This window comes from Myotis myotis, unplaced genomic scaffold, assembly GCF_014108235.1.
Source record: "Myotis myotis isolate mMyoMyo1 unplaced genomic scaffold, mMyoMyo1.p scaffold_m19_p_5, whole genome shotgun sequence".
Classification (NCBI taxonomy): domain Eukaryota; kingdom Metazoa; phylum Chordata; class Mammalia; order Chiroptera; family Vespertilionidae; genus Myotis; species Myotis myotis.
In genome coordinates, this window is record NW_023416357.1 from 102,446,746 (window position 1) to 102,468,902 (window position 22,157).

A 22,157-nucleotide genomic window follows, 5' to 3' on the forward strand; every position below is an offset into this window, starting at 1 on the left:
TGGCTAAGGAAAAGACATTTTCCTTATAGGAAACAGTGTGAGCAAAGGCTAGAAGGTGGAAATGACAATGCCTGGTGTGAGGCAGGGAGATGGAGGGGCCACCAGGTTTAATGCTGGAATTTGGAGCCCTGAGCGGCGGCTGCTGGGACGGTGGGTGGGTGCTGCGGGTGGAGTGAGACCGCACCAGGAGCCACCAAGAGCCACCCTGTCTAGAACAAATCCCGTTTTACGTACTTTGACCCTGCGTGTGCCAGCATGCACCCAGACACCACTGTGCCAACCACCCGCCTACGCGGCCTCTGGCTGAGTCTTGCCCTGACAGGCAGGTGCAGGCCTGGCATCTGGGACCTGGGCTGGGGCCCCAGTCAATGGTCTTCACCCCACTGGCCGTGCATAGCCCCCTCTGGACCGGGCTGCCTGTGTGTGGGAGCTCTGGAAATATTTGTGGGTCATGGAGGCTCCCCTGGCCCTCGGAGGCGTCCCAGGCGGCTGGGACTTGCCCAGATGCCATTAGGCCCAGATGCCACTAATAAGCAAAACCGACAGAGACTTCTGGGTATCGGCTGGAGAGGCCGGCTGACCATGAAGCCAGGAAGGCTGGGCTGGGACAGGGGTGGAGAGAGGACACGGGTCCATGTCCATCTCTACCTGGGACTGTGGCTCAGTCTCTCAGAGCCCGGCTCTCCTCTCAGCTTCCTCCTCTGTGCTGTTCTGGGGGCTCAGTGAACTCAGGGGTACATAACACTCTTGCACAGTGTCCAGCGCACGGGTCCCATCACTGTGAGTAAGAGCAGAACCTCACTGCCCCTCTGAGGGAGCTCCTAGGGCAGCACCCGGGCTCCTCCTCCTGGTTCCCCGCGCACAGGTCTCCTGAGCCTTCAGCTCTCCAATAGGAGCCACTGCCAGTGTCAGAGCCAACACCCGGGGGGACACCAGGTGGACCGGGCGGACCAGGCTACATAGACAGACGATGTGATACTATAGAAGGATCAGGAGACTGAAGCTTGAATTTCACTGGGCCCTTAGGCAAGACATCTGTCCTCACTGAACCTGTCTTCCCCACTCTCAAATGGTAATCATAGCCCCAGCAGGTTTGACTCAGTGGATGGAGCGTCGCCTGTGGACTGAGAGGTCCGGGGTTTGTTCCCAGTCAGGGCACATGCCTGGGTTGAGGGCTCCATCCCCAGTGTGGGGCGTGCAGGAGGCAGCCGATCAATGATTCTCTCTCATTATTGATGTTTCTATCTCGCTCTCTCTCCCCTTCCTCTCTGAAATCAATAAAAATAAAACATTTAAAAAATAAAATAAAATGGTAATCATACTTGGCTAACCCGCTCCAGCCACCAGGGCTGTGAATCTGATGACTGGCAAACCGACTGGCAGCGAGGTGCGCCCCATTTCTGCTGTAGGGCCCCATTCCTCGGTGCCCTAGGGCCCAGGTCTGTGCGCCTCCTTGGCTCACTTGCTCAGCTCGCGCACCTGCCACGCCAACCTGGTTGGCGAGGGGCGGGGTCGGCCTTCTAAGACCTGTGCTGGGGCCCCGCGGTGCAGCCCCGTCACTGCCCCATCCCGAGGGCACGGGGTGAAGACCTGTGGCCGGGAGGTCTGGAGCCCAGCGTCTCCCAGCGGACGCGTCCAGGTTTTCACGCCGCGACGTCTGTGGGTGCCCGCGTGGACCCGGTGGGACAGTGGCCGAGGAGGGGCGGGGACTCTGCTCGGGGCGGGGCATCCCGCCCCCGGCCCCTCCTTGCGCCCGCTCCTGGACGGAGCAGAGGCTGGACGCCGAGCAGAAACCCGGCGCCGCGGGCGGACCAGGGCGCGGACCGTGATGCGCGCCCTCTTGCAGCCCCCGCTCGCGGGCCTGGGCGCGGTGCGGCCGGATGGCAGGTAGCGGCGGCCTGGGCGGTGGGGCCGGGTGCGGCCAGGGCGCGGGGGCAGGGCCGGGGGCTGCGCTGCGGGCGCCCCGTGCGCCTCTGCTACTCGCCGCGCTGGTGCTGGGAGCCTACTGCCTCTGCGCCCTCCCGGGCCACTGCCCGCCGGCCTCCCGCGTCCCCATGCCGGCCCCCGCACCCGCTGAGCCTCCCTGCGTCGCCCGCAGGCCGGGGGCGCCCGTCCTGCCCGTGGCCAGTGGTCCCGGCCGCCGGCGCTTCCCGCAGGCGCTCATCGTGGGCGTGAAGAAGGGCGGCACGCGCGCCCTCCTGGAGTTCCTGCGCCTGCACCCCGACGTCCGCGCGCTCGGCTCGGAGCCCCACTTCTTCGACAGGTGGTACGAGCGCGGCCTCGCCTGGTACCGGTGAGCGCCGGGTCCTTCCGTCCCATCCGCCTCCGTGCGCGCCCTGGCCTGTGCCTCCCCGGAATCATGTGGTGCGCCCCTGGGGTACCACCGGGGTCGAGGCAGGGAGAGGTCTCGGGCATCGTGAGATATAATCAGCCTGGGTCGGGGGCGGCGGCGTGGGGGGGGGGGCGTGGAGCGCGGGGCGGGCGAGGCTTGGTCACTGGCCGGGAGCTCCAAGAAACTTTGAAAACTCCAGGGAAAGCCTTGGTTTGAGGCCGCTGAGAGGTCTCAGTAAGACTCGGGGAGGGAGTGCGAGCCCAGCTGAGAAGGAGCTTCAGGCTCGCGGGGTTTGAGGAGCGTTAGAAACTCTTCAGGCTCAGTCGCCCTCCCCTGCTGGTCAGTTACCCTTAGCAGGGGCAGTCTCCTAGAAAGGGTCTGCCTCCCAGACTCCTGATCCTGGGAAGAGGGATCCTCAGGGGTCCTGCGGGTCTGCAGAAGGTCTGGGCTTTAAGAGGAAGGATGTGCCTTTGAGTCAGTGCCCAAGGGTGGGAATTAGGACCCCTGCTTCATGTCATGGCGCTCTGTAGCTTTCCTGCCCCACCGGGGATGGCCTTGGGGTACGGTGTGGAATGTGGGGGAGCACCTATCCCCAGGTGAAACAGCCCCTCCCGGCTGAGGTTGGCACTGCCTGCAGCCTCATCAGTTGCACACAAGTCTGCCACCTGCCCTGTCCCTTCCTGTGGGGGAAATGAGAACTTAGAGATGGAGAGTGAGTCTCCCCACTCCCCCAGCTCTCACCTTAGCCCCAGCTTGGGACCAGCCTCCATGGGACAGAGAGGACCCTGCCCAAGGCCACCTGGTGAATTAGTGGGGAGTTGGGGGCAGCGGAACCCAGACTCTCCAGGTATCCTAGCTTCTCTGTACCCAGATTCCTCACCTCCACCCCCATTGGCTTTCTTGGCCTTTTGCCTTAAAAACCACTCATGGGTTTGGAAGAGTCCCAAGGAAAACAGGGGTCCTAGCTCCTGAGCTCTCAAGGGTTGCTGCCACCAGGGGACCCTCAGGAAGCTGAGTGGTGCTGGGAGGGCGGTGAGTCCATCCTTGAATCCAACTGGCTGAAATCTGGCATCAGAGCTCAGAACGCCACCCACTCTGACAGTGCCACTGGCACCCCAAAGCATCTCTAATACCTACTGCTGTGGAGAGGACAGAGAAGAGGGGTGGGCGGGGGAGTGGAAGGGGGTGGGACGGTGGAGGACACACTATAACTGTAGTGCAAACTCAGAGTCCATACTGATCCCAAGAACTTTGACTGTAAGAAGCTGGGGGAGACACTGAGCTGGGCTAATGGCGGGGGCGGGGGGAGGGGGGGAGGGATGCTGCAGGGGAGGCTAGACTGGGTTTAGCCCTAAAAGGGTTCTCAGAGTCAGGAAGCCTAAGGCCCCTTCCAGGCTCCGGGGTGCATGCTCCAGCTCTGAGGGACAGGTCCGGGGGGGATGAGGGCCTGAGAGGCAGTAAGCACGAGACCCAGACTGGAGGTCAGATCCTCAGCTCTGGGGTTTCTCAGGAACCAGGGATGGGAGCCAGGGCATTCAGGAGCGAGTCTAGCTCTGGTAGAGAAGGGACTTTCTCTTTATTTTTAGAGCCACTTCCACCGGGAGGAAGAGGGGGTGCAGAGGGGCATTCCCGGTGGCCTTGCCCCCTTAATCCGGAGCTGTCCCTCTGGGCTGGCTAGGGCCGACCCCTCATTGGCTGGTGCAGGAGCTGAGCTGGCTGAGCTTCTGGGGTGCCCTCAAAGGGGTCTGTCTCCCGGGGCTTATCGCAAGAGGGCTGGGTGCTGTTCCTACCTGAATTCTCAGGACACGAGATAGAGTGTGGGTGCAGAGTACCAGCGCATGTGGCTGTGTGCTGACATGTACAAGCGGCTTGATGTGCTCACGGGTGTCCTGTGCCTCTGGCCCTTTTTTTTCTTTCAACCTACTCGGAGTGTGCGGCGAACCTCTGAAAATGCGACCCCCCTTCCCCAGCTGCAAAGAGGGTGCCCAGCCCCTGGGCATGGTCTGCTGGTGTTGGCTCTCAGGACCCTGGCTGAGCCGCCAGGAGTGCAGAGCCCTGCTCTGGGTGGAGGCTAGGGTAGTGAGGAAAGGAGGAGCGGCCAGTACCCCCAGCCGAGTTTCTGGGACACCCATCTCCACTGGGCTGTGACTGACCTCATTCCAGGCAGTGACCCTGGCCCTTCCCAGGGCCTTGGCAGGTGGGTTCTGGGCTGCCCAAAGTTAATCTTGGCCAAACTTTCCCTCGAACTGGGCTGCAGTTAGCCCCTTTCTCAGACTCTTGAGGGTCTTCCATCTTGGGGATTGTGACCTCCTGGTACCCCCACACTCAGTCAGCATTTTCTCATCTATTCGTTCAGTCACTGAGCATCTTCTGTTTGGCAAACAAGCACTCCAAGGTCTCATCAGGAGGACTCTCTTGTCTGGGGGCAGGTGAGGCTATACTTTGACCTTAGGCTTTGGGAAAAGCGAGAGGAGATAGGAGGGTGCAGGTGGGGAAACCCGCTTGGCTCCTGGGGCTAATGAGGGAGTGGGGTTCTGAGTATGTGGGGGAGGGACCTGGGCTTCTGTGGGGCTTTTCTCCCTGTGCTATCCCAGGAGAAGCTCCTGTGGCTGGGGACCAATGCCCTACCCCAGCACCCTATGGATCCACACGGGAACCCTAAGTAGCTTTTGCTCAGAACCAGGCCTGGCTGGCTGGGGCCCAGGAGAGATGTGGGACCTAAGGGTGGATGAGACCAAGGAGGGAGAGGAGTCTGGGGCTGGATGGAAGCCGCAGGGAAATGCAGACCAGATGCACAGGGAGGAGCCGGAACAACTTGTCAGATGTTTGCTGTGTGGAGGTCAGAATCCCGTTCCTCTCATCCCCTCCCCTGTCTGCATCCCCCCACCCCCAAACCTCCATCCCCACCTCCTCCATGTCCTGTCCAGGACAGGCGTCTGAGGGCGGGTGAGGATAATAAGTACTAGTAATTGGTCCCAAAGATCTCTGATCTCAAAGCTGGTTTGTGGTAGGAGTGGGCCTGGAAAATCTGCGGTCCATCCCCATTCCCATCCCCCTTCCACAGGGTTCCGGAAGCACCTCCCCCTCTGCTCCTCTGGCTTCCCTGGTGTCTTTCCTTGCAGCTTCCTTCCCTCAGGCAGGAGGGTGGGTTGGGGGTGGGGGTGTTCCGAACCCAAAGTGCCCAGTTTGGGTGGGGAAAGAGGATGTGCTTCTGGGGTCACTTGTTCCCTCGGGGGAGTAAGGGATGGGAAGGGGGTGTCCAAGGGGGGGGGGCAGGGCCCAGGAGTAATGAGGGCTGGCTCCTTCCCTGAGGAGGGCCATGAAGGGAGGGCAGTGATTTCTGATCCACCTGGCAGTCCGTCTGTCCCAGTGGGGAGACTACCCGTCTTCTGATTCCTTCTTGGGGAAAAGGGAACCCCCTGAGCTGGCTACTTCAGGCTGCAGCCCTTGTTAACACCCGAGGTCTCACTGAACTTATCCCAGGAGGGCTGGGCCTGTATTCCCAGGACACCAGGCAGGGCATGGGGGCAGGGCCTCCGGGAGCAGAGGCCAAGCTGACACTGCCCCTTCCAGCTGCTGCAGCCGAAGGGTGGGAGTGCTGTGGTCGTGTCGACACCCCCCTCGAGCTTTCCACTCCCTCTCTGAGCGCCAGTGTGCCTGCCTATCACATAGGGCAGTGAGTGGGTTGGAGGGCGATTTCCAGCTTGCTTTGTCACCATGATGGGGAAGCAGAATAGTTATCCCTCCCTTTCCTGTGACTTCTGTAGACCAGCTCTGCCCAGGGCCTTGTTTTGGGGGGTGAGGGAAGCTCCCAGAGCCTGAAGACCATCAACTCACCCATCTCCCCCGAGGCCGTAGGTGGTGTCAGGGGAGCCACTGGTACGCCTGGGGTTCACCCCAAACACGCTCTAAGCCAAGCACCCCAGCATGTGGGTCTGCACACCTGTGTGTTCACCCAGCTTGAGTTTCATGGGGGCTAAGGAGGAAGAGGAAACTGGGGCCCTGCCTGGGGGTCTCTTAGGCTGGGTGAAGGCTGGATGAAACCTGAACTTGCCCTGTGTATCACCTCCTGGCTGGGGCCAGACCAGGAGGCCGGATAGTGGGGGTAGGGACAGTCCCCTCAGGGTAGGGCCTTGGGCAGAGACTGCCCCCTCTGAAGGCACAGGTCCCACAGGCTCTGCCTCCATCGACCTAGTTTCCAGCCCTCTCTCAGGTCCTCCCTTGGAGCTGTTTGCTCAGCTGGCCCTGCCACACCCTGCCCGCCTCTCCCTGCGGTACCTGGAGGTGAGGCTTGACCTTGGGAAACTGCTCAGTGTACCTGCCTGCCCAGTGGAGTGCTTGGAGGGGCTTCCCCAAGTTTGGGGCAGTCAAGGGGCTGTCATCAGCCAACTCTCCCGGAACCTTGGTCAGTGCCCCACTCCCCTAATCAGAATGAGAGGAATCATCAGAAATGCTGCAGTCACAGCCTTGCACCCTGGGGTCCGAGCCAGGTCTGGGAGGCCCTGACTGCTGAGCTCTTGGGATGGGTCCTCAGGCCACCTCACTCACTGTTCCCCAATGTGCTGGGCTGTGCTGGAGGCTTGCAGCATTTGAGTTGGGCCCAGGTCAATGAGAACTAGCAGGCCTGTAATCAGAGGGGCAGGGGGCTCTGCAGGGGAGGGGAATGAGAAGAGCAGCTGTCCTTTGTTGGGACACTTGTCAATAATTAATGACCTAACTTAGGGGACAACTTCAGCCATTTAACCAAAGTGTGACCTGGGGTAATTACAGTGCAGGGAGGGGCCTGTGAGGTGGGGAGGGTGGGCAGAACCCTGTGGATGGCAAGTCTGGGCCACTGGCCCTACTGGTGCTTGGTCAGGGGTGAGAGGCACAGCAATGTCAGGGTTGGGGCAAGCTAGCTAGAGTGGGCAGCCTGGCAGGACAGCCTCCCCACCCCCCGTTGGCCTGTGCTGGGGCGGGTGATCTCAACCCACCTCCCAGGCTGCCCATCTGGCACTTTAGGATGGGTGGGCCTGGAGGAGCGGGAAGTGAATCTGGGGTCCCTGGGGCTGGTCTATAATGGGAGGGCTTGAGGGGTCCAGCACCCTCTCATGCCCACCTCTTCTTCCACACAACCCGCAGGAGCCTGATGCCACGCACCCTGGACGGGCAGATCACCATAGAGAAGACTCCCAGCTACTTCGTGACTCTCGAGGCCCCTCGCCGCATCCACAGCATGTCCCCGGACACGAAGCTGATCGTGGTGGTTCGCAACCCCGTGACCCGGGCCATCTCCGATTACGCCCAGACGCTCTCCAAGACCCCGGGCCTGCCCAGTTTCCGAGCCCTGGCCTTCCGCCACGGCCTGGGCCCCGTGGACACGGCCTGGAGTGCTGTGCGCATCGGCCTCTACGCCCAGCACCTGGACAACTGGCTTCGATACTTCCCCCTGTCCCACTTCCTGTTTGTCAGCGGCGAGCGCCTGGTCAGTGACCCGGCTGGAGAAGTTGGCCGAGTGCAGGACTTCCTGGGCCTCAAAAGGGTCGTCACGGACAAGCACTTCTACTTCAATGCCACCAAGGGCTTCCCCTGCCTCAAGAAGGCCCAGGGGAGCAGCCGCCCCCGCTGCCTGGGCAAGTCCAAGGGCCGGCCCCACCCTCGGGTGCCCGAGGCAGTGGTCCAGCGTCTGCGGGACTTCTACCAGCCCTTCAACCGCAAGTTCTACCAGATGATCGGCCAGGACTTTGGCTGGGACTGAGAGGCCAGGCCAGCCCACGCCCTGTCTGGGGATACTCAGTAACCTTAATTTATGCCTGTCACCCAGCCAAAGCAGGCTGTGTGCACATGCTGGGTAGATAGAACTATTTAAGAAATAAAGTCTGGAACTGTGTTCTTCCATGTGACCTTGAGGGTTGGAGGGTGGGGGCTGGAGGTGCCGCTGCGCAGGCAAATGACCATCACACCAGCTAACTCGAGCTAGCGGGCATTGTGAGAGTGCCAGAAGAGGTCTAAACTTGATACTTACACACCCCTCAAGATATGCCTGGCCACATGTCACAGATGAGCAGCTGAGGCTCAGAGAGATTTAGGGCCTGCGCAGGGACACACAGCATAGCTATGGTGACTCTGAAGGCCATCCTAGAGCTCTCTTCTCAGCCCTGAGACACCAAGCTGGGTTGTCCCGTGTTCCTGATGAGGAAACTGAGGTCCCAGCTTACCCATTTGAGAGGTGGGGCAGGGGTAAAGCTGGGTCTGCCCAGCTCTTTGGGCTGCACGCACGACTTGAGCTGATTTGGCATCCTGCTGCCCAGCGGACGTTCCCTCCCGGAAACCTTGTGGGGGTGCTGCACAGTGAGTGTGAGGTGACTCCTGCGTGTCTAACAGCCTCCTCCCAGGTCCTCACACAGCTCTGCCCTGCCTACCACAGGCAGTCACAGGTCCCATTCCCCAGACCCTGCCCATCCACAGGCCACAGGCCCTCACTGTCCCAGTTCCCTTGTGTTTACCCAGCTTCCTGGAGGGTGGGGATGGGCAGGAATAAAGGCTCATCTGCAGCCCAGCTGCCTGCTCAGCTCCTAACCTCGTCAGGCCAGACTGAGGCAGGCTGGGGTGCCTGTCTGCCTCTCTACCCCGGGAATGCCAGGCCCCTCAGTAATGACAGTTAACTGCTCCTGGCCACGGTGCTGTCTGCCAGGTAGCCACCAGTTGCACTGATAACCTCCAGGACTCTTTAGGCCCAGGCTTGGCACCCAGGCTGCCCGGGCCCTTGTAGGATCTGGCAGTGGCCTCTGCATCCCAGGCCGTGGGTCCATATCATATCATGTCATATCATATCATATCATATCACATCATATCATATCATATCATATACCTTCTCTTTAATCAACTTTATTTATTTATTTATTTATTTATTTATTTATTTATTATCTTTTTTGTTGTTGTTAATCCTCATCCGAGGATATTTTTCCATTGATTTTTAGAGAGAGTGGAAGGGAGGGAAAGAGACACAGAAACATCGATGTGAGAGAGAGACATCGATTGGTTGCCTCCCACACAAGCCCCGACCAGGGCCAGTGATTGGGCCTACAACCGAGGTACATGCCCTTGATGGGAACTGAACCCGGGACCCTTTAGTCCCCAGGTCAATGCTCTATCCACTGAGCCAAACAGTCTAGGGCCATATCATATCCTTGACTCTGCAGTGGTCTTCCCACCCTGGGCTACTTGAGCCACACCCTGTCCTGGGCCCCAGGGTCAGAATGAGGAGGATTTTGAGGGGAGTAGCGGCTTGTCAGTCACCACTCTCCTCTTTGGCTAGTGGCCCCACCAATCACCATGGCCACTGCCTTTGTCACATGACGCACCCATGGTGTGGACTTGAGTTCAGTTGATGTATGAGAAGAGCCACAGCAGAAGGTGCGGAGGGAGATGGGAACATCTGTCTCCAGCAGCCAGGAGACCTGTCCCTTGCCCTCCTAGTTCTAGACCCAGAGGACACTCCAGTCTGGAGCTGCCTTGAGGGACCAGTACTGTCTTCTAGGCCAACCATCCCGAGCAAGCCAGGAGCAGGGCTGGGGGCTGGTCCTAGTCACCTCGGTGGAACTGTGGCACAGATGGGGCAGGTGGGGGTGAGATGTACACATAGCCTCCTCCCCAACTTGGACCTGTTTACAATAACGAGGGTGCTGTGTTTTGGAATCACTGCTGGGTGGTGAGCACTTGTGCCTGGCAGCTCTGTCCCCATTCCCTGTGCTGGGGCCCTCTTACAGATGGCATGGCAGTGTGCCCTGGTTGGCAGGGGCAGGAGGGAAGCAGGGTAGCCCTGGCCCTGCTCCAGTTCCCAGCCTGATCCATGCATCTTTCTTTTCCCTGGACACACCCTTGTCCAAATGTCTGACGTCTCATGCCTGGATGGCTTCATGGGTCCCTCACTGTTCCCCTGGCGCCTCTTTTTTCTCCTACAACGAGTAGTCTGCATGCATGGTGGTCAGAGGGGTGCCTTCAGAGCGAGCCAGAGCCCATTATTTTAAAACACTCCAATCTTCTCCCCCAGCCCTGTTGCTTCTAGAATGAAGACCAGATTCCTCATTGTAGCTATCAAGCCCGCTGAAGTCCCCCCCGCCTCCTGACACCTGTGTGCTATTCTCACCCCTCAGCTTCTGCCCCTGTCAGGAGGTGCACACAGGGCAGCTGAGTTCTCTGGGCTTATTTCCTCCCTACAGGTAGAGTCCCTTTCCTGAGCTGCCCATGCAACCCACCTTTCCCTTCCTGAAGCTTCTTGGGTGCAGAGCTGTGGAACCACTAGTTTGTCTAACTTTGGGGCCCAGGCCAAGCTCAGAAGGCAGACTCTGGAAGCCACGAGTAGAAAGAATAAACTGGTTTGTTCTGCTCACCCCCCTCTCAGTGGAAACTGGGTCTAACCGCCAGCTCCAGTGCCTGGACCTCGGAACACACTGAGGGCAGATGTGGTGGGTCCCCCCAGCTGTGTGTGGGGGTGGGGCTCTGTGGGAGATTCATCAGCCTTTAATTAAAGTCCCTAAATTGCTTCCCCAGCTGCTTAGTGGGTTTTCCATGTTGGAAAGTTCCAGAAGGGGTGAGAAGTGCTGATTCAATCACCCTCTTCCTGTTCCGCCCAGTGGAGGAGAAGGGGCCAGGGACCCCTTCTCTACCCCTCCTACCCTAGCCTGACTGGAATGGAGTAGGTGGGGGTGGGAGTCCTCACAGCCCTGGGCGTCCAGGAAGGGGCTTGGGGAACCCTGGGAGGTGGCTTCCTCTACCTCGGGGGCCCTCGCCCGCCCAGACCTTTGGTTGTGGTTGGTGCAGGCTGGGGTCCATGGGACAGGCAGGTGGTTTGGGTGAGCACGGTGTTCTGCGCTGTGGGCTGTGTACCCTGCAGGCCTGGAAGCCCCGCAGACCCCTGCCCGAGGGGCCTGGTAACAAGCTGGAGAGAGGCATCAGGACCTGGATCCCACCCGATTGGCCTCCAAGTACTTTCCTAGCACGAGGCTTCAGAGAGTGCCAGCAGTTCGCCCTTAGCCCTTGTCATGTGCACGTGGCTTCCTATCCTCCTTCATGGTGGCCCCTCAGCCCAGGGCTGGGCCATTCTCCCCTTGGTCCCATTTGGCTTGGTCCCCCAGCCGGATTCAACAGCCCTTCCAAGCTTTAGATCAGCGGTTCTCAACCTGTGGGTCGCGACCCCTTTGGCGGTCGAATGACCCTTTCCCAGGGGTCACTTAAGACCATCCTGCATATCAGATATTTACATGACGATTCATAAGGGTAGCAACATTACAGTTATGAAGTAGCAATGAAAATAATTTTATGGTTGGGTCACAACATGAGGAACTGTATTTAAAGGGCCAGAAGGTTGAGAACCACTGCTTTAGATGGTCCCATTGGGGGGGGCGGGCGGGGAAAGGGGGGGCAGACTACAGATGAGAGGCGCTTGAGTGACAAGTGGAAGCCGAGCCAGCCTTCAAGTGAACAGAAAACTCAACAGTATAGGGACGGGTCAGAGAGGGAAGGTTCTGGGAGCTATCTATTAGTTCTCCATGGGCACGAGGGGTTCATTACGGATGCACAAGCTGCAATGTAACAGGATGAGATTACAGGAGGAGCAGTTTGGGGCCTAACAGTGAGAGGATGCGAAAGGGAACTGCACGTGGAGGCCACTCCTCTGCTGGGAGCTGCGCTGCTCCCAGCCCCAGGTGACAACAGAGGGTGGTCCTTTCACTCCTTTCCGGGGGAGGGGAGGCATCCTGCCCCAGCCTCAGTTTCCTGCCACATCTGCACCTCTCAGTCCTCGGCTGAGCAGTCGAGGGGGCCCCTGTGCAGATCTCCAGGACTCCGTCCAGGCCAGAGTCTAACTGCCTTGCTCCCCTGGGTGCCCTGGCTCTTCATCATGGGAGTTGCCCTCAGTTCCCCTCCCTGAACCTGGAAGCCATCTCTGGGCAGCAAGCCAGGGTGATGGTAGGACTCACCTTCTTACTTCCCGTCTCTGAGTGACTCTGTCCTATGCCGTCCAGGTGTTTGAAAACCTCTGTTTTGTTTTGTAGGTTTTGCCTCATTTTTCACTTGTTGCAGGCAAATGGGGAAATCCAATCCCTGTTACTCCATCTTGGCCTGAAGTGGAGAGTTTTGCATCAGAGAGAAAGACATGAAAGGCAGGACAGGCTTAGGGCTGGCTGGTTTGAAGCATTCCAGTGGCCGTGGGGCGCAGGGGCTGTCCCTAGCTGTCTGGTACCTGGTCCTGGGCGATTTAGGGCAGGGCAATATTGGGCTGGTGCGTGAGGGTAGGTAAGCGGGGTGGTGTGGAGAATAGGCTTCAGGAGATATAAACGAACATGTCTGGCTGGTAGTTTGCTCTGTGATTAATGGCCATCAAAGAGACACATGCAGAATCTAACAGAGTAAGAACACCAGCCTCAGGTCCTTCTGTGGCAGGAGCTGTTCCTTTTGGGACCCTGGCCCCTTGCCAAGCTGTGAACCACAGCCCCCACCCTGGGGGTTTGTCTCAGACATGAATGGTGCTCTGGGACATTCTGGGTCCCAGGCTGCTGGGGCCCTGGACTGGGCATCTGTCCATGGCACTGGGCCCAATGGCCAGGTGCAGCAGCTTGGGGAGACTGGATGGCAGGGGCTTGCCCTGTCCTAATGCCCCCCCACTCTGCACCCCCTCAAAGACTCTGACCTGCTCCCAGGGCAGAGGTGGTGAGTCCCAGGGTCTGTGGGACAAGCAGGGGGCACAGTCTGGGCTGGGCAAGCTGGCCTGGAATGAAGAGGTTTGATCAAAGCCCACCCCCCGGGGGGAGGGGTAGTGGGTGGGCATGAGGAAGCCCATGATGGCTCCCGGAGGCTGGTGAGTCCGCTGGGGTCCAGAGGCAGGGCCCACGCTGTGGACAAGGCTGCCAGGGCTGCATCTCCAGACTGGCGGAGAGCAGAGCCTGGTCAGGAAGCCTGGAAGGCCTGGTTGGCTCTGTCTATGATGACCATCACGATGACCCGATGGACGATGAGCATCGCAGTGAGGCCCCTGGAGCCAAGGAGACCCTCCAAGTGAGTATGCACTGCAGCCTCAGGCCATGGCCCTGCACCTGAGCCCTGCTGCCCTGGGACGTTCAGCCCCTCCTTTCAGGAACATGAGATTGTCCAAGGAGACCCCCAGCAAGGCCACTGCCCAGACTTCAGGGGCCTCAGACAAGAGGCCAAGGACCCTTCTCTGGCTCCGAGCCAACTCCCCAGCTTTGAGGCCAAGGAATTCCTTTCATTCCGCTTAATCTGAGCCACATTGCATGCGCCTTTCCCTGGAAGAGCTGCACAAAGTCAGTCAACCAAGACAGTTAATGCAAAACTGTTGCCAGGAGGATTTCACACACGAGGATTCTGATTAAGGGGAAAACGAGAGCTGCACTGGGCATTAGAGAACAATCGGAGATCTTGTTCTCCCCGTCTCTCTGATCCCAGCCCTCCCTGACGGCCACGAGCGCTGGGGGGCGCTGGCCCCGCCTGACAGCTGCCCGCAGGTCAGATCCTATCACTCCCTTCCTCTTTCACAAGGGAGGACGGGATATCTGATGGAAAGCCAATCCCGAGACAAACGCTTTGACTGCCGCAGGGAAAGCCTGTCTCCTACACGTGAGGATGGAAGATCGAGGGTGCCGTACAGCAGAGGAACTCCTCTGTCAACCACACCAATTTTGGGGGGAAAATCATCTGAAAACTGTCTGACCCCTGGTTTCACAGTCTGGACTCTGGTTGTGGAGTGCAGGGAGCCTCCTCATGCATGCAGGTGGGGTGTGCAGGGGGTCTAAGCTTGTCAGGGTGCAAAATGGGGAGATGCACACTGTTAGGAAGAACATGGCTGGAGCCACAGACTTGTATGTAAGGCCCAGAAGATCTAGAACAATGGTTCTCAACCTTCCTAATGCCGCGACCCTTTAATACAGTTCCTCATGTTGTGGTGACCCCCAATTTCATTGTTACAAATTGAACAGAATTAAAGCATAGTGATTAATCACAAAAACAATATGTAATTGTATATGTGTTTTCTGAGGGTTTTAGGCGACCCCTGTGAAAGGGTCGTTCGACCCCCAAAGGGGTTGCGACCCACAGGTTGAGAACCGCTGATCTAGAAGAAACAAACCCAAGATTCCTTTGTCCTTAGGAGTTCACCACCTTATGGTATGCCCAGAAGCCCAGGGAATTAGAAAGAAGAGGAAAGAAGGAAAGGGGGCAGATGCCAATTCCAATTAGAATAGTGACAGCTAGCATTTCCCAGGCACAGAAGAATGTATTTAAAGTCCTGTACTTAGGCCCTGACTGGTGTGGCTCATTGGTTGGGTGTCGTCCCATGCACCAAAAGGTTGCTGGTTGGATTCATGGCACATGCCCAGGTTGAGGGCTTGACCCCCGTAGGGAACTTGTAGGAGGCAGCCAACTAATGTTTCAGTCTCATATCAATATTTTTTTTTTCTCTCTCCCCCTCCCTTCCTCTCTCTAAAAAAAGAAATAAAAAATCTTTAAAAAAATTAAGTACTAAAAAAAAAATATTAAGTACTGTACTTAGCATAGCACTGGCCTTGGGCAAATGCTCAATCAATGTTATTTTATTTATCAGGTAGCTATGTTATTATACCCACTTAATAGGAGAGTAAATCGAGGCTGAGAAGGGCCCCATGTTACCATGAGCTGGCAAACACACACCCAGGTCTGTCTGCCCATGGCTTAGACCCTCAACACGTGTGCTGTGGTGTGAAGTTGTTCAAGTGGCTGCCAGCTGAGAGCAGGAGGAACCAGCTCCTCAGGGTTGGCCCTTGGGTGGATGGGTATGGCAAACAGAATTATGAGATGGCTCTCAGGATTTCCAGACCTTGGTGTAATGTCCTGTAAAATCCCCTCGGCCTGAGTGTGACTTTGATGGATGTCATTCCTGTGATTCAGTTGTTAACCAGTTAGCTTTGAGGTTGCCAGAAGGGAGAGTATCCTGGGTGGACCTGATCTAATCAGGTAGGCTCTTCAAAGGGGGCCTAGTTTAGTGGGTACAGGGGGTGATGAAATGTTGTGGAACTCGATAGAAGTGGTGGCGGCACAATGTTGTGAGTGTACTAAAGTACTGAATTGTTTACTTTAAAATGGTTGGTTTTGTTATGTGAATTTCACCTTAATAAAACAAGTAACAAGGGAGTGTCTTAGCATGAACTGCTATGACAAATGCCGTAGACTGGGTGACTTGAACAACAAACATTTGTTTCTCACAGTTCTGGAGGCTGAAAGCCCAAGATCAAGGTGCTGACAGATCTGGTGTCTGGTGGGGCCTGCTTCCTGGCTTGCAGATGGCTGTTTTCTCATTGCGTCCTCTCATGGGCGGAGAGCAGAGACAGGAAGCCAGCTCTTGTGTCTCTTCTTCTAGGGACACTGATCCCTTTCATGAGGATCCATCCTCATGACCTAGTAACCTCCCAAAGGCACCGCCTCCTAATGCCATCACCTGGGGGTGGGTGAGTATTTCAACAGAGGGGTTTGCAGGGGACACAAGCATTCAGTCCATAACAGGGAGTCTACAAGGCAGAGAGAGAAGTCAGAGAGACTCCCCTTGCTGGTCTGGAAGAATGACTTATGGAGGCCTCTGGAAAGAAACCAGTGACCGACTCTAAGAGCCAAGAGTGGCCCTGACCAACCGCTGGAAAGATAACAGCAACCTCAGTCTAACACAGGGGTGGGCAAACTTTTTGATTCGAGGGCCACAATGGGTTCTCAAACTGGACCGGAGGGCCGGAACAAAAGCATGGATGGAGTGTTTGTGTGAACTAATATAAATTCAAAGTAAACATCATTACATAAAAGGGTACGGTCTTTTATTTTTTAGTTTTATTCATTTCAAATGGACACATGCAAGGGAATAAATGCTGCCAGCAATTCTGTGAGCTTGCGAGGGGTCCCTGGACCTCAGGTGATGTGAGACCCTGAGCCAAGCTGTGCTCAACTCCTGACTCACAGAAACTGTGAGGAGATAAATGGATGCTGTTTTAAGCTGCTATATTGGGGGTCATTTGTTATGCAGCACAGAAAACCAATACAACAGGGTGGGACAGCCAGGAGGAATTCTGGAAGTGAGGAGCAGGGCTCAGAGAAGGTTCATGCCATCCTCACTTTCTAGACATAGCGACGAAGAGAAGAATCCAGAAGTTACAAGATGGTGATTTGGTTTATACCAGTGGTTTCCACCCGTGGGCCCATGTTTGTGGGCAGCTCTCCCAGTCACCTACCCCACCACTCCTCCTTAGACATACTGGGAAGGCTGGCGCCACTCTGGGTGAGACCCTGTGGGTGCAGTCTGGTTTTCATTAAGTATCATGAGCTCAGAATTAATTTTTGCCAGAAGCAAATGCTCAGTCCCTGTCCTGTTGTAAACACAAACGCTCTAAGACGCAGGTCCTAGGGCCACGGGGGAGACGTGCGTGGTCCTTCAGAAGCCCCCTGTCCACACGGCAGAGCCTCTGGTCTGCAGGACACGGTGGGGAAGGGGAGGGAAGCCGAACCTGGTGACAATACCCTCAGCTCCTTCCTGTGACAAACTGTGGTGAGAATGATCTGTGTCCTTGTCCAGGCATCAGTTAGGAGGGGCTGTGTAAGGGCACATGCTGTCACCAGGAACTTTTCTGGGGAATTTCCTAGTTCTGTGACATGCTTGGTGCCCTTCAGGCAGAACTTACTGAGCTCCTCCCCTCTGTGAGGGACCCGCTCACAGCCCTGTCTGTGAGCACAGATGAAAACCCGGGCTGGAACTTGGACCTTCCACTGGAGGCTCCTGCCCCAGCAGACCAGAAGTGAGGCCACAGCAGCTTACCTTCCGAAGGGGTCCATGGTGGGTTGAATAGTGTTCCCCAAGTTTACATCCACCCAGAACCTGTGACTGACCTCGTTTGGAAACAGGGTCTTTTAGTTATGGATTTTGAGGTGAGAACCTCCTGGATCAGGGTGGATCCTCTAAGAGGAGGTAAGACACAGACATAGACAGAAGGGGCCATGTCATGATGGAGACAGAAATTGAAGTGATGCCAACAAATGCCAAGGATTGTTGGCAGCACCAGAGCTGGAAGAGGCAGGAAGAAACCTACAGGTTTCAGAGCAAGCCTAGCCCGGGACACGTTGATTTCATGCTTCTGGTCTCCAGAACTGCAAGAGAATATATATATTTAAGTCACTCAGTTTGTGGTTCTTTGTTATAGCAGCTCCAGGGAGTTAACACAGGGTCGGAGAAAAAGAATTGATGCCTCCCCTCCCCTGTGTAGCCCCTGGAAGCAGGTCAGCATGGGTGGAGGCTGCCTACATGTGTGGGACATGGCAGATCCGCAGTACCCATGAGTGTCCTGAATGCGGGAGAGAGGCACGGGGTTCCCTCTGAGGGCAGCTGACAGCCTGAGGCAGCTTGTTGGCATTGCAAGATGGAGCCTTGTCTTCATTTTCTGTTGCTGCCTTAACAAATCGCCACAAACTTCGTGTCTTAAAGCAACACAAATGTGTTACCTGATAGCTCTGAAGGCCGGAAGTCCAGCATGGGTCTCGCCAGGATAAAATCCGCCTGCCAGCAGGACAGCAACCCGCCTGGAGGATCCAGGGGAGAATCTGTTTCCTGCTCAAACTGTTGGCAGAATTGAGTTCCTTGCGGTTGTCGGACCGAGGTCCCCATTTCCCTGCTGGCTGTTGGCTGAGGGCCATTCCTTCTGGAGGCCGCTGCATTCCTTGGCTTCTGGCCCCTTCCTCCATCTTCAAAGCCAGAAACAATGGGTGGAGTCCTTCTTATGCTTCGAATTTCACTGACCTTTCTTATACTGTCACATTTCTTTCTGACTGCAGCTAAGAAAAGGTCTCCACTTGTAAGGACTCTTGTGATGACATTGGGCCCAACTGGATAATCTCAGACAATCTCCCATCTCAAAATCCTTAACTTAATCCCATCTACACACCCTCTTGTGCCATATAAGGTGCATATTTACAGGTTCTGGGGATCAGGATGTGGACACCTTGTGGGGAGGCTCATCATTTTGCCTATTAAAGAGAAAACCAACGGACAGACCAGGCCAAGGCTGGCCCCGCCTCTGACGCCGGGCCTGGGCCCTCGGCATTTCTGCAGCTCTGTGCAGAGAGGGGTTTCAGGTGTTTCCCAAGGGGGCTGGACTTTGGCTCCTGCACAATCAGCGTAGCTTTCTTTTGTTGGCCGGGCTGTAGGGAAAGCAGGATGAAGGTCGGAGACTGGGAATTTTGGCCCTGGGAAGCAAAGGGAAGGTGCTTGTCCCGATAGGTGCAGTGGCCCTTCAGACAGGGCATGTGACCCTGTAGCCCCGCTCCCCTCTGGCGCCCCGCCTCCCCCCGGCAAGTTTCTTCATCTGTCAGTTGGACTGAGGGGGCTTGTTGGCTGTTTTCACAGGTAATTTTTATTTCAATCGTTCCACAAGTGTGTTCCCAGCACACACTACAGACCTAGCACTGTGCCAGGCTTTGGAAGTGCTTGTGAACAGAGCAGAAGTGGTCCCTGCCTGGCAGAGCATTGCATCTGTCTGGGAGGGAGACAGACAATACACAGTCACCCCATGCACACACAATCTGATACATGCAGGGAGGGGGAGGACTTCAGCTGGGGGACTGTGGTAGGCTAAGTAATGGCCCCCGAAGATGTCCATGTCCTAATCACCAGGACCTGTGAGGATGTACCTTGCAGGGTAAAAGGAGCTTTGCAGGTGGGATTCAGGTACAAAGAGGGGGCGACTGAGCTCTGAAGAGGAGGAGAGTATCCTGGGTCATCCCAGTGCAATCACAAGGGTCCTTATGAGGGGGAGGCAGGGGAGTCAGGGTCAGAGGAGCTGGGAGGATGGAAGCAAAGATCTGAGTGACACAAAGTAGGGACCAGGAGCCAAGGAATGAGGGCCCCTGTAGAAAGCAGACACGTGTTTTCCTGGCAGAGGGAACGGCATGTGCAAAGATCTTGAGCTAAGGCAGGGCTTGGGCTCTTAGAAGCCCAGTTCTCAAAATTTTTGGTCTCAGGATCCCTTTTATACGTTTAAGAATTCTTGAAGACTTCAAAGAGCTTTTGTTCATGGGAATTAAATCCAGGGCCAGCTACATAATTTTCAGGGCCTGGTGCTAAATGAAATTCAGGACCTCTTTCTCAAAAAGCAGGGAAAAAGTGCTGGTGAAGGTACTAAAATAGGAAAATGTCCCGTTTTCCTCACAACCTCTCTCTCTCTCTCTCTTTTTCTCTTGATTTGTTATGGTGTTTTATTTGTTATTCAATGTCATTCTAAGTAAAGAAAATTTAAAATATTAGGATGAATTTTACCATCCATCTTTATATTATGCAATGCCAGTTCATATGCATATGTGAGGGCATTTAACTGATATTCAGAACCAATGAAATTATACAATTCGTGTATTTTAGGCTGTTTTCAGGGGGCCCCTTCAGCAGGTCAGATTATAAATGCAAGTCAGAGCCAGGAAGGTTGGAAGAAGAAAGGTTGGCCCGAGGCAGCACTCCCTGGGTGAAGGACCCCTGTGTGGTGTTTGAGGACCCAAATAGGTACCTAGGGGCCAGGTGATTCATTCATGCATGTACACACACCCCTCCCCGTCAGCCCCAGGGTGGATGTGTCTGGCATGATGTTTTCATGATTCATCTATGTTGTAACATGTATCATGTTTCAGTCCTTTTAAATTATTATTTATTATTATTTTTTAAAATATATTTTTATTGATTTCAGAGAGTAAGGGTGAGGGAGGGAGAGATGGAAACATCAATGATAAGAGAGAATCATTGAATGGCCGTCTCCTGCATGCCCCATACTGGGGATCAAGCCGGAAACCTGGGCATGTGCCTTTGACCGGAATCAAACCCAGGACCCTTCAGTCTGCAGGCCGATGCTCTATCCACTGAGCCAAACCAGCTAGGGCTCATTCCTTTTTTTTTTTTTTTTTTTTTTTTTTAAGATTTCATTAATTTTTAAAGGGAGGGGAGAGAGAGAGAAAAAAACACATCGATGTGAGAGCACAACATCAATTGGCTGCCTCTTGCATGGATGGAACCCAAAACCTAGGTATGTGCCCTCACCAGGAATTAAACTGGCAACCCTTTGGTGGATGGAATGATGCCCACACCAGCTAGGGCTCATTCCTTTTTATGACTAAGTAAAATATATTGTGTGGATAGGCATATTTTCTTTATCCACTCATTGATTGCTACAAAGAAATCTGCACGTGGCTAATACTTGTGTTGAGCTCAGAGGTGCCCAGGAGAGGCCAAGTTGTGAACCAGGATGGGCTGCCACTAGTGCTGGGCCTGGGGCCACTTACTGAGGGATACAGAGCACACTGATGCCAGCTGCTGCTTGTTTGAGAGATTTTAGGACAGTCCAAAGCATGAGGCAAGAGAGGCTAACTGTATGGAAAAGCCACTGGAAATAGCTTGGATGAGCCTGCAAGTAGGGAGGAGTGGGGTCTCAGGGAATCACCAGGGTGGGGAGAAAAGTGTGAGCCAGGTTGATGAAGATTCATTTATGGCACAGTCTGTCAGCTCTGTGGCAGGAAGGGCTCAGCAAAGGAACGCAGGCCTCTCCCAGTACTTCTATCTGGGAGAAAACTGCCCCTTCAGCTCTTGCCCTGATTCCAGACAAGTTAGTTCCTCCCCGAATGTCCCAGGTTCCTTTCAAGCTGCTGCTCCAGTGCTCCAGCTCAGAGGGAGTGAGTCTGAATAAGTCCCTGTGCAGGCCTTTTAAGAGGAACTGCCTGGCACCTCCAACCCCCTCATTCAGCCACACTCTTCACTGTTTTTTACAGCCAGAGGTTGTGGGACTTCTCTTCCTGGCACTGGAACGCTGGGCTGGGGGCCTGGTGTGGGGCAGGGACCTCTCGTTCCTTAGGGAGACCTCCACAGCCAAGATATACCTCCCTATTTTAAACCGCCACACTCGGGAGTGGGACTAGCAGGCTCTGTGATTCCACCCCACTTCTCTGCCTCTCCTACCAGGCTTGATGTGTTTCTTTCTTAATTCTCTAGTTGTAGGACTTCCGTTCAGCTAGATTTCAGGTGTTTCTGAATGATGGGTGTTCTGCATTTTAGTTGTAAATTTTGATGTGGTTATGGGACTCAATTCCATTTAAAAAATATTTTTATTGATTTCAGAGAGGAAGGGAGAGAGAGCTAGAAACATCTATGATGAGATAGAATCAATGATTGATTGCCTCCTGCATGCCTCCTACTGGGGATTGAGCCCACAATCCAGGCATGTGCCCTTGATTGGAATTGAACCTGGGACCCTTCAGTCCACAGGCTGACACTCTATCCACTGAGCCAAACCAGCTAGGGCTCAATTCCATTTTTGATATGCTAAGTTTGAGATCCTGCTTTGACGTCCAAGTGGAAGCATCTAGTTCAGTGGTTCTCAACCTTCCTAATGCCACGACCCTTTAATACAGTTCCTCATGTTGTGGTGACCCCCAACCATAAAATTATTTTTGTTGCTACTTCATAACTGTAATGTTGCTACTGTTATGAATCTTGATGTAAATACCTGATATGCAGGATGTATTTAGGTGACTCCTGTGAAAGGGTCACTCAACCCCCAAAGGGGTCGCGACCCACAGGTTGAGAACTGCTGGTCTAGTTGAACTCCCAGCTGAAGATGTTAATTTGGGGGTGCCAGTGTGTGTGGATAGTATTTTAAGCCAGGAGACTATTTTCACTAACCCAAGGAGTAATGATAAGCAGGAGACAGAGAAGAGAAGAGGACTGAACCCAGGGGCCCCCAACATTTAGAGTCTGGGATATGGGGGAGCCAGCCATGGGATGGAAAAGCAG

General features: G+C 55.3%; 1 protein-coding gene across 4 annotated transcripts; it reads left to right on the top strand.

The window, feature by feature from the left end:
* Positions 1 to 1,686: 1,686 nt before the first annotated feature.
* On the top strand, positions 1,687 to 8,201 carry HS3ST6 (heparan sulfate-glucosamine 3-sulfotransferase 6). 4 transcript variants are annotated; one of them, XM_036310877.1, is made up of 3 exons: positions 1,687 to 1,887; positions 2,099 to 2,293; positions 7,454 to 8,201. In XM_036310877.1, exons 1-3 carry the CDS (start codon positions 1,829 to 1,831, stop codon positions 8,067 to 8,069), a joined length of 870 nt encoding a protein of 289 aa, XP_036166770.1. In that variant the 5' UTR covers positions 1,687 to 1,828; the 3' UTR covers positions 8,070 to 8,201. The 4 variants fall into 4 exon arrangements, with proteins under 4 accessions (XP_036166770.1, XP_036166768.1, XP_036166769.1 ...); XM_036310875.1 differs by having other exon boundaries at positions 1,762 to 2,266; XM_036310876.1 differs by having other exon boundaries at positions 1,762 to 2,263.
* The last annotated feature ends 13,956 nt before the right edge of the window (positions 8,202 to 22,157 follow it).

Coding starts and splice junctions, on each gene's coding strand:
- HS3ST6 (XM_036310874.1), top strand. CDS start 1,881: ATGGCAGGTAGCGGCGGCCTGGGCGGTGGGGCCGGGTGCGGCCAGGGC. Junction 2,294..7,453: donor CGCGGCCTCGCCTGGTACCG/GTGAGCGCCGGG, acceptor CACAACCCGCAG/GAGCCTGATGCCACGCACCC.